Below are 12,357 nucleotides of genomic sequence, written 5' to 3' on the forward strand. Positions count from 1 at the left end.
TGGCATGTTTTCGTCACAGATGATCAAGTGCACGCACGGTGACAAAAACTGGACCTGAGCTCCTGTCTGGATGAATCAGTGGGTGCACTCATGTAGAAAAGTCCTCTCCCTGGTGAATAACCAGTTTCTCTCCTCCTCTCAAGCTTCTGCCTTCCATCCCCAGGACAAACCCTCCACCCCTCCCACCCTCTGCTCTTTCCTTTTCCCTCTCTATAACCTCCACTTCCCCCCTCGATTTCCCCTCCCGTGTCCTCTGTTTAACCAAAGCCCTTCCTCTCCCTGCAACATCCACGCAGTATATTTTGATTTTTAAATGTCACTGTCTCTGTATTACTGGCTGCTCCACCACACTCTTCTGTCTATGTTATTTTGTCTGAAAAAAACTACAGTTATGAGTCTTCATGAGCACACACACCTGGAGCAGACTGAGGGAGTACCAGACATGGGTTGTTACTGTCAAATGTTTATAAGTCAGAGTGGCATGCTGGCAGGTTGGTTAGGGAGTCTGTCTGGTTGCTGCATGGCTGCAGGTTTGATTCCTGCTGGTGTTAAAGAAAGTCTACATATCAAACTGCTCCAAAACATTTCCTGAAATGCAACAGAGTTATTTTCCTTGTTCTTGTAACTGCCATGTATAGATAAAATCATGCGTGCGACACTGTAGTCAGAACGCAGTGTAGAAACTGTACCCTTTGTAACCACAGCACCACCGCACCGAAAATAGCTGCATGCTAACGTGTTCAGTGTTTTTCGGCTTTTCTGAGCTACTCTATACATCAAGCCTAAGAACCACCTCCACATGCAAATACCCCTCTCTGTTGTGTTTTCTATGGTTTCCCCCTATCTGGAGTTCCGATTTCCTATAAAAGGCTTCAGTATAAGTGAATCGACAATATAAGTGCAGCAAAAATTAGTAGCTGTTCATCTACTTTCTAGATTACTTTTGCACTGTGTAGGTGAGTTGATCCATTCATATGAGTTTCTGTTTTCACTTGTATTAAACACTGCAGTGGAAGAAGAGCCCTTTCACCTGTTCTTTGCAAGCCAGTAAAGAGCTGCTGCCAGGATTGTGTTTCACAGAGGACTATGATTGATTATTAAACCGGACTCGCCATGTAGCCAGAAAGACCCTACTGGGGTCATTCAGTGTAGGGTTTTGTCTTATGGTGAATGGCAGAAGATGGCAAGAGCCATCATCCAATGACACACAGCAGAGATTAAAAGAGATTAAATGCGCTAAAGTTAAAGGAAAGTTGATATTCAGAGAGCAATGTGGTCACATGGCTGTCATACAATTATAATTCTTATAGGTATGCAATGTGCTGTTGTGGCAAACCCTCTAGGGGTAACAATAAGGATTATATTTCACAGCTTATATTGCATACCCCTGGGAAAATGTGCATTTCCTCTAAAACAAAATAAAAGCTTGAGTTTTATGACACAGCAGGCTGCTGCAGGTTGTGGCCACAGCAAGTCTGCTTGCCCTCAACTGTGGTTGCTCAGATATAAGTCTGCACTTGTTGGAAATACAATAAGAGGAGCTGCTTCATCAGTTCTCACAGCCAGTGGCTGTGCAGTTTTGTAGGTCAACCATAAGTACGAGGAGAAATAAATACATAACTTAGATTGTCATTTAATCTTTCCTCGTTTTTGTTTCTGTTAAGAATTACTGGCGTATTTATGAAGCAGTTATGGTTAGGTCTAGAGTACATTCCTGTTACAACTGGATTGTAGCGTCATGAGCACAATCACATGCAGTTACTGTCAAGACATCCTGCATGTTTCTTTGAAAATATCTATTTGCCTAAACTATCTACATAAATAAACGCCTCAAAGGCGCATTTTAGGGAGGAGGACAGTCTCGATCAGTCACCACTTCTGGTACAATCTGTGATTGTTATCTTTTTACCGATAGAACAGCCTGTTTCTTACAATAAAACAGTAATTCACTTGGGTGACAATCTTATCTATTTGTTCCACCCACACCAAAGTTGTACAGAAGAAACAAAAGGATGCTTATGAAAGAGCCATTTATTGTGTGTGTACACTCTTTGCCCTCTTACAATGACTAATTGAGAGTTTAAGAGTTATCACATCTATACATCTACTCTTAATTCATACTTATATATGATAAGCAAATCATTTGTTGGAAAACCTCCCTGTAAGTACAACCAGCTTTTATTCAAAGTTAGTTTCATGGGGTTGTGCTGCAAACCTATTGTACTCCAGAAACAGCTCATTCACTTCTCACACTGAATGCACCATAAGAGTTAGCCATCACTGAATACTCATCTCTACAGCCTCCTGAGTTGTTATGTAGTGTAAAACAGTTGTACCAAAGGTCAAAATGTTGCCCTAATTTATTCACACAACCTCTACACTCTTATGACCTCATATAGACCCGGCCTGCATCATAGATTGTAGTGCAAGCACATAGCATAAGATTACATTGATGGATCTTTTATTTAGACAGTGTGTCCTGTTTGGACTAAACTAAATAGCTTGATATGTTAGGGATTCCACTTATTCAGCAGCTTCCTAAGAGTAGATGTCACTTACGTCTGTCCTTGACTGTCAATAATAATTTTATTCATGAAGCACAGTTTTAAAATGAGTACAAGTTACAACCAGAGGTTAACTAGTTAGCTTAGCTTAGCATTAAACACTGAAGCAGCGAGCCTGGCTTCTTGTGAGCTCTTCTTTTGAAGCTACAATGTAAAAATGTTCTTAGAAACTATTTTATTACATATAATATGTAGAATATTTTATAAATTAAAGTCTGGTCAACTGGTACATACTTTGCTAGCATGGCTGTATGCATGGCTATTGGTTTGTTCCGTTTAAGCTGGTAAATCAGAATTTCCAAGCTCGTATAGGGTACATTACATTCCTGTAATATATAATATATATATATTTAATGGATTAAATAATTAATAAAGACAAATAAAAAATAAATGTCCATTTTGGTGATTGACATTGACATTTCTTCTTGTGCTACATAATCAAAATTTATTGTCTCCAAATTTATGTGCAAAAACTAATTTTAGTCTAATCAGCCTAAGTTCATCAGTCTAAAATATGTAAAAAGATAGTACATTTCTGTGGAATCTTCTGATATTCAGAGTGTGATGAACTTTGAAAGCAAGGTGATGAATATATGAATCATAACAGAATACATTCATGTCGTGATATTTGGTGTTGTTTTTTGCCATATAACGTTAAATGTTAATTACTCAGAGGGAATCATTCTTATGACTTCTCTGTCAATACGACATTCGTGACAAATGTTTAGTGTATACGTGAATGTCAGCAGAGTGTGTTTGTAGTTTTGTGTGTCATTTCTCATTCAGTGTAACCCAGCTTCCCCCGTTCCTTCCCTGGCCGTGAACTCGGGGACACCCTGACCTCCCTGTTACCTCGTCTCACTGAAGCCCTCGGTGGTCAAAATGAGTTCAACATATAAAGCCTCAGCAATCAAGAGCATCTTCTGGGGCATCTTTTATTAACAGCAGCATTAAATATTCACCTACAGTGTCAGCCTTCCCCCTCCACCTCTCGTTCGTTCACATCCACTCCGATTCTGTAGATGGTGAAGAAACAGAAAGAGTCTTGTAGTACTGAGGTCCAAATGGGAATCACCTCCCTGCCTTAAAGAGCACTTAAAATTCTGTCATTCACAAAAACACATATTATTTTACACGTGCAACGGACGGCTTTATGGTTATTATTTGATATAGTCTCCACAGGGTGGCTGTAGGTGCTGAGAAGTCTGTTTTCTGCTTCATTTTATTGTTTTATTTTAGCAAAATTGCCTTGTAAGGCAAACGCGCCACCAGCCAACATCAGTTATTGTCTCAAACCATATCGAGGCATGTTTTCAGTTCATTTTATCTTCATTGATATAAATAAACACCTGCACAAAGGAAGGAAGAGCCCACGTGTGCTTGTTTTACACAGTAATGTCTGCAAGGGTGAGCAAGTACTCTTACAAGTTAGGGCAAACTGTGAAAACAAAAGTTATGTCATTGAAATGTGCTGCTACAACTACGCCATTTCCCTTCAGAGATAAAGAGTTATCTATCTGTCTATCTTAAATTGAGTGAAATAAGGGCAACTTAGCAAATTGATAAAAGTATTGATTTCAAGTTAATCTAACAAAAATAATTAATCTTTTATTTTAGGACTATTTTCCATCTTGTGGCTTGTGCCAAAGGAATGCACTGATGAAACCACACTAAACGTAAACCTAGAATTAGAAAAAGGAGACTTATATACATAGATACACAAAAATAACTTTTGTAGACATGTTGTGCTTGGTTCTTCTCGACTTAATGAATATAATGCATAATATAATGAGGCTCTGGGTGATTTTAGTCACTACTTCCGTTCAGATTGTTATACGGAGGCACTGACTGCAGCTTCAGACGTGAAAGTTTGAACGGAAAAAAATGCTTTTGGATTGGAAAACATCCTGCAACATTTGTCAAACAGGTTGATTCAAATAGAAGTGTAATCACCTTGGTGTTGAAGCTTAGTTAACTCATCAGGTTTTACATTTTAAAAATTACAACTGCAGCTATAAACCAGGAGTTTTTCGCAGGCAGAACTTCCAGTCTAACCAGCTTGAAGTTCTTCACCATTTCCCTATATAAATTTGTAAAATTTGCTCCTGCTTATGCTTATGTGGTCCTTATCTAACGATAAATATTCCATTAATCTATGAACGATCAACACAAAAAGCTTTTCACTAACATTCAAATCCACTTTAAATTTAGCTAAATTATGTAATAGATACACGTGTGTTTTTTCCTTGTGTTTGGGCAGGAGGATGTTCCCCTTTCTGAGCTTCAACATCAGTGGTCTGGATCCGTCTGCCCACTATAACGTCTATGTGGACGTGGTTCTGGCCGATCAGCACCACTGGAGGTACCAGGGCGGCAAGTGGGTCCAGTGTGGGAAGGCAGAGGGCAACATGCCAGGTACATTTCTAACTACGATACAGCAATACACGTCTGTTGTTGTCTTTATGAGATTCACTTTATCATGGAAAATACTTCACATTCATTGGCATAAAATGTATCTGAAGAGTGTGACAGTTCAAAGTGACCAAAGATTAGGAAACAGATGTGGGAACACTTATTTAAACATTACACACAGCAACAAAGTTCTCATACTCTACCTAATGATATAAATCTAAAGCTACTTCATTCATCTGCTCCACATCTTACCAGAGGAAAATATTAGACTTTACATTGAGTTGAAAGCTTAAGTAATAACCCAATGAATAAATTATGGGTTTTTATAGTGCATAGAACTTCCCAGGTAAGGAGATGCAGATAGACCCACCTTTACCAGATGCAACATTAAAACTCTATGCATGCATTAATGCAATATCACTTAAATCCAATGATATGATATGCTGTATTCTATACTAAAACAAGCTGTTCTGCATAATCTCTACTTTAAATTTTTGTAATTTTGGACTTTTACTTGTAACAGTGAATTTGCAATTACAACCTGCTCATTGAGAGCAGTTCCTTTTCATGCCTGATCCTTTCATTTTTATCAATTTCAAGTGATAATACATTGAGTGCAGTTTGCAATTCAATAAAAGCCTATTTTTTTTAAGTCAGCCTCCATTTTACAGCATTGCTCTGATTGTTCTTCAGTCTTAACAGACAACGTTTTGGCTGATGTGCAAAATCCCTGGCCAATCTGTGAGGAGGAAAAGTGCCTTCATCTCTGTTTGTGTAACAAAAGATCTTGAGGAAGTGGTTTATTTAGCAATAGTGTAGTGCATCTACAGGCGTTCAGATGGGGTAAATAAGTTCTGCATCATGATGCCGAAAGCTCAGAGGTTTTTGAGGATATTCTGGTATTGTTTTTGCTGTTTTTGCCGTTGTTCAAGTCACCAGCATCACAGCACATTCTGCAAGGTCTGATAAAACAACACCGAAATCATACTTTGTGATGTTTTGATGTTGAAAATGTTCAAGATAAGCATCTTAAAAAAGATTATGTTTAATCTGTCCTTAAAATTTATTAACTTTATCAAACACAACATTATTATCATCTAAATGCAATTCCAATTCCAATGTGTAACATTCGAAATGATCTATTATTAGATTCAATATGATATTAACTACTGTAACTATATAACTGTATTTTGAATAACAAAGCTTTGAAATAAGAATAATTAAATATATTCATCTGAGATGAGCAGATTAAATCCTAAAATGCCTACCTTGCCCCACGCTGCAATGCCGCGTTATTACGGAAACCCAGAGGGGACAAACCAAACATTGACTCCAGAGGTTCTTTTGTATTCTTTGTTTCTCTCAGTGTCACTATATTTTACACACACGACCATTAAACTTACACTGTACAGATGATGCACCTTTTTGATACTTTTTCACGTTCTCGTGAAGGTTTTTCTTGGTCTAGGTTATAAAAAGACCACAACAACAGCAGCGACAGATAAAAAAAAACAAAAACGGAGGAGTAGATTGTTGGCAACTGGGTGTCAGATAAGATCAATACGTTATATTTGCATTTATATGTTATCTCTTCTATCTCAAAGTCATCTGTATTACTATCACAAGAGTCTATTGCTTTATGTCCTGGAATATGAATCTATTTTTGTGTAAAAAAAACCTACACGTAAGAATAGCGTTAATAGCGAAAGAAGAGTGTTAACCAGGCTGAAAAGGTAAAGGAAGTCTCATGGAACAGGAAGGTGGGATAGTGCCTTTCACCCAGCAAACCCTTGTTTGTCTACTATGCAAACCCAGTCCTTTTCACACTTTATTTCCTTTTTAAACCTCAGTTTTGTTTACTGCCTCTGTTAACTTCCACTTTAAAAAGTTAAGTTTAAGCATTAAAACTATTTGGTTAAGCTTAGAGGAAAAACAATATATTTCTGTGCACGATCTAACTTCCAAAAGACATTATTTTGCAATATTTTGGTACTTGACCTGCAGGTAAAACTGGAGCCGGCTCCTGATGATGAAAATTACTTCTCCTAATAAAGATCTTGCACCAAAAAGTAAAATAAACTTATTTTGCAAGTTTGACAGTGTGTAGTACTTAAAATCTCCTTTTCCTTGTTTGATGGGTGAGAAATTCCATCCCATCTACAAAAGAAACAAAACATTTCTCGCTGAAATACACTATCATAAAGTCCTTCCGGTTTTCACAAAAGGATGCGCCGTTTGAGTCTGTCATGCCGGTTCACGTCTCGCATGACACTGGCTTGATCTGGTGTATGTTGCATCATGTTGAGTTTAGACTTGTTTCAGTCATTTTTAAAACAGTAAAAATCTCTAATTTTGACCTGACTAATCTATTTAAAAACATATTTTTTTCAGGTGAAAATCCCATTATCACATCAGTTCTTCAGCACCTGAAAAGCTGACTAAGCTCCTCTTTAAAGAACTTCTCTAAAATGATAAATATCTTGAAGTATAGAGTAGTTGCCTAACTTCATTATCTCTAATTGTACTTCATTTGAACTCTATTGTGTTGAGTGAGAACGTTTTTTTAACACCACAGATTTGTCTTTTACTTCTGCTTCCACGTCTCATTCTCCATGTTCTCTCCTCCTTTAATTCACCACTTCTTCCTGTTCACACCTTAAAAAGAAAAAAAAGACACATAGCATGCCATTCATGAATGCATTCTTGAGAATGCTGATAGACAAAACCACAATCATTTAAATGAGAAAAACTGTACTGTAAAGCGTTGTCACACATATGTCAGGTGTTGTGGAAAGGTGCATGCTGATGTGCTACTGTTGTGGAAACTGTGGTGAAACAACTTCTCTCAATTAGATTTAATAGTGCACTTATGTGGTGTGCATATATCGGGTTAGCAGGTCATTGTGGTAATGCTGTGAAAATTCTTGGCGCTGAGATTGTATCCTGCTATAAGACTGCATTAAAATACCAAAGGAATATTTGTAAGGAAACAATGTTCCCAGCTGCGGAAACAATGACAAATTATGGAAATGTGATGTTGGCTGTAGCTTTTCACCTTGGCTGTAGCTTTCACCCTCTTTTTCAAGTGAATCAGCTTTGTTGCTTCAGTGAAATCCTCAGCACTTGACTTTTTCACGGTAAATTGTTGTATGCGATCACACCATAAAGCAGACGTATTCCTACTATATTGAATTCAAAAGAATAAAAAGCATTCATTCACAGCACTGTTGATTATTAATAACATGTTTAAAAGAAAGACTGTCATCTCTAACAATTACATTTACAATATTCATGTGGCTAATGCTATATTTATCCTTTTTTAAGTGTTTGAAGGAGGAATTAATACATTTTTCTTCTTGGGAAATATTCCAGCCACTAAAATGCATCCCAGATACACTGCATGTGTGGCTAAAGATTTTTTTGGTTGCTTTCAGGGAACAGGATGTACATGCACCCTGACTCTCCCAACACAGGAGCTCACTGGATGAGACAAGAAGTGTCGTTCAGCAAACTCAAGCTCACCAACAATAAGGGCAGCACCAACAACGTGGCACAGGTACAGTTCTTTTGTCTGTTATCTGCCTTTCGTCTTCCCTCTGATGCATCTATTTACACAAGTCTGTATACGTGCACATGTGAGCGTTTAGTGGCTGAAAGTGTTTCAGAAACAGAATTCAAGCAGTACTTTAAGGCCGTACAAAACCACAGCTTTTTACTTATGGTCTGAAATTTATGCAAATTTACGCAAATTAAGTGATAAGTTCCTCCATCTTATTCCAGACATATGACAACAGTAACTGCATTATAGCACGTTAAGTGCTCTAACATGCATATTACCTGTCTGATATTCTAAAATTTTCTATTGAATGAATCATCAAAAATTGTCTTTGAAAGACACAGGATCGTATTATTATAATAAATTGTTCTCACCTCTAGATGATAGTCCTCCAGTCACTCCATAAGTACCAGCCTCGTCTTCACATTGTGGAGGTGAAGGAGGACGGCTCAGAGGATCCCTTCCTGTCAGCCAAAGCTCAGACCTTCATCTTCCCGGAGACTCAGTTCATCGCAGTCACTGCTTATCAGAACGCAGACGTAAGTCACCAAACTTTTAATCAGATCTTAATCAGCAAGTTCTTATCTGTAACAATAGATTTATTTACCTACTTATTCAGAGTAAGAGTAAACATTGATGTGGTTGCACAGCCATTACAACACCTCTAAGAATTAGTGCGACCGTTTCAAAGATGCCTGCAATGCAATGATTAGTGTCAGAAGCATGTTTTACTGAATATAGGACATCAAAAATGCACACACGCAAATTTACAAAATCCTGGAAGTGTCAGCATTAGTACATTGAATGTTCAGCGTGGAGTCGCCTCACCTCAGCTGACCTGTGTCACTCGTATCTCTAACAGCTGCTCTGATGCAGAGTATAAAAGTTTCTCTGTGCCTATACAAGATACATAGGCCTGGTTCCGTAGGTGTGCTCACCCACTGAAGATCAACTATTTCCAACATGAGAAGAAATACCACGTTGACCTCATTAATCTTTATTCAGTGACCTCCAGTCTAGCTAATCTCTTGTTTCTTCATCGTGGTTGCTAACTCCTTCTCTTTTTCCTTTGCCCACATTCTCTCATTGCCCTCCTCCTATTCCCTACACAGATCACTCAGCTGAAAATAGACCATAACCCCTTCGCTAAAGGTTTCCGCGATAATTACGACACGTAAGTAATTTGGAAAATAGCTGTGTTTATGAAGAGAAAACTACAGTTGGATCCTCTCCCTTTACACTCCCTTTACACTGTGAGCCTTGCATGAATAATTAGGCTGGATAACTGCTTGCATTTAAACACCCAGAGTGCTCATATCACCCTTTTAATATTAGAACAGATGCAATTACTGCGACGCTGCTGAGCATGCTGCAGTGAAAGGGTGTGAGGGGCTCTGAGATGTTTGATAGTTGTTTGAGGTTTGGGCAGGAAATAACACCTTCTTTTTTTCCTCTTCTTCTCACACTCTCTTCTCTTCCCCTCCTCCACCTCTTCTGTCTAGGCTCTATGCTCCTCCTGACTCTGATCGCCTCACCCCTTCCCCTCCAGAGAGCCAGCAGCTGCTGCCAGGGGGCTGCTACCCCCAAGGCTACCTCTCTGAACAGTACATGAGCCCCCTACCCCAAAGTCGCTTCTATGGCCGTGACCCTATTGGTATGGCCCAGCAGCACAAAGACCCATCCTCCAGCCCGGGACCCCACAGCCGCTGGTACCTACAACCTCAGCAGGGTGTGGCGCCAAATCGGCTTGACTTCACTTCTTCCTATGAGGGGGACTTCTCTGGAAACGGTTTCTACAAACCTTTCCCTTTGCAGACATCCGCTCACCATGCCCTCAGCTACTACCCTGACCATCCTTTTGCATCTACGAGCGTGTCTGTGTCAGGAGCCACCTCAGCAGGCTGGACCACCAGTCGACCCACCCCTCAGTACCTCAGCCACCCCAGTAAACCCGGCCCCAGTCTGGGCTGGTTTAGACCCATATCATCTTCTTCCTCTTCCTCCTCATCTTCTACATCACCTGGCAACCCCAGGCTGCATCCTCCCAGTCTTCTTGAGTCTCTGCAGCCACCCTTGCTGCAGGACAAGCCCAAAAACACTGTGGGAGTGGTAGCAGAAGACCCCTGGCTCGAACCACCCTCTGTGAAATCAGCAGACTCAGCCGACTCAGGCCTATTTGAGGGTGGTGTGGCGGACAAGAAGAGGAGGGTGTCACCCTATACATCTAGCACTGAAAACTCCCCGCCACCACGCAGTGGAGAGATCTGTGAGAAAGACAGCAACAGCGATGCAGACTATTATGGCTATTACGCCCACTGAAGACCTCACACATCCCATCAGGGTCTCCTAACATCTTCCTACACCACCCTCATGGACACATATGGTTCTATCCAGTCAGGTCACGATGAAGGGCTGGAACAGTCTGGAACAGTCTGAAATTTTTTTTTTTAATATATAACAGAGGGGACAGCCTATTCTGAGGTCACGTCACCTGTCCACACTGAGACCATCCACTTTATAAAGTCCCGTCTCAAAAGTGTCAAATGATAACTTGAGGGACTTTCAAACATACTGTTAAAATGAACAGAAGCGGATGTGACTGGGACCCTGGCCTACGATCACATAAACACCACACAGACAAACAGAGGTGTGACTTGAGTCTTTGAAACATCTGGAGATTTAAAAGAAAAAAGAAAAAAAAGATCTACATATCTGCTTGCTGACAGACGCCTGCGGGGATTGTCTGTTCTTTCTGCATCAAACACTCTCTTTGCCTCTTTTGCCATGTCTTGTCTGTGACTTCCTTCTCACCCTCAAACATTCACACATCTCCACGCTCACGTTCATTTCCCCTGATGATTCTGAGCAGAAATTGCATTTCAACATACTGTCCTCTCTCCAATTAGGCCCAACAGATATAGGACAGCCCCCACTAGTGGCGAACGTGGAGAATTGCAGACTGTCAATGCAGAGGCCAGAGATGTTTGAGTGACCTAATGTCAGCAGGGTTTAAAACAGCTGAACAGACTCATGTTCTTAAGACATGTTAAAATACCTTAACCAAGTTGTGACAAACCGATGTGTATATCTGTGTGTGTATTGAGTAAACAAACAACCACAGCAGCAAATCAGCATAACTGCAGGTAATCCACCACATCTCTCAGGGTTGAAGGAAAACTGATGGGAGTGACTTTTAATGCTCAATCTTAATTTAATCCTACATGTCGATATTAGTTCAAAACGTGAAGGCAGGTAACAGAGAAATGCTGGTTCATGTCACCAGTTCCTGATGATCCACGCTGAGGTCAAATCTCACCAGGGCTGTTAAAGCACAACTAGTATAATAAAGGAATAATAAACAACTATTTTCATCAAGTAGTTGTTGTAATCCATTTTCAAGAAAAAATTATAATAACTTCCTGGTTGCTGCCTCTCAGATGTATTTGTTAAACAAAAAAAAATACTTTTTTTGTCATAATGTTGACTGTTAATTTAAAAGATAATGAGATAATAGTAATAATTAAATTAATCCTATGAAGGGAAGCTTTTAACACAAACTCCAGTTTTTATGTATCTCGTGGTCCTCATCATATGTCACGATTTGAACGTCTATCATTGTTCTGCCACTGTGAACTGACTCAAGGTTGATTTTGGTCTGATATTTACATTTTCTGTTTCTGGTGTTCATTCGGTCCTATGTCAGTGATCCATGCTTCTTTCAAAATGTAGCATTCTTTAGGGGTGTAGCAGGAAACTGGTACTGACAATAATAGCAATACTGAAGAAATAAAATATCCATATGGTGTTAATAATGAACATATCATA

The 12,357-nt window shown here is 39.5% G+C and overlaps 1 protein-coding gene across 2 annotated transcripts in view; it reads left to right on the forward strand.

Annotated features, from left to right (window-relative positions):
• The window catches only part of tbx21 (T-box transcription factor 21), a 477,598-nt gene extending 465,625 nt beyond the window's left edge, over positions 1-11,973 (forward strand). For both annotated transcript variants that reach the window (XM_072373594.1, XM_072373595.1), the window contains 5 exons: positions 4,825-4,979; positions 8,411-8,532; positions 8,913-9,071; positions 9,645-9,706; positions 10,035-11,973. In XM_072373594.1, coding sequence (XP_072229695.1) covers positions 4,825-4,979; positions 8,411-8,532; positions 8,913-9,071; positions 9,645-9,706; positions 10,035-10,851 — 1,315 coding nt within the window. In that variant the 3' untranslated portion in view covers positions 10,852-11,973. The remainder of the gene's footprint in view (positions 1-4,824; positions 4,980-8,410; positions 8,533-8,912; positions 9,072-9,644; positions 9,707-10,034) is intronic.
• The last annotated feature ends 384 nt before the right edge of the window (positions 11,974-12,357 follow it).

This window comes from Leuresthes tenuis, unplaced genomic scaffold (assembly GCF_036924035.1).
Source record: "Leuresthes tenuis unplaced genomic scaffold, fLeuTen1.0.hap1 SCAF_20, whole genome shotgun sequence".
NCBI classification, from domain to species: Eukaryota; Metazoa; Chordata; class Actinopteri; order Atheriniformes; family Atherinopsidae; genus Leuresthes; species Leuresthes tenuis.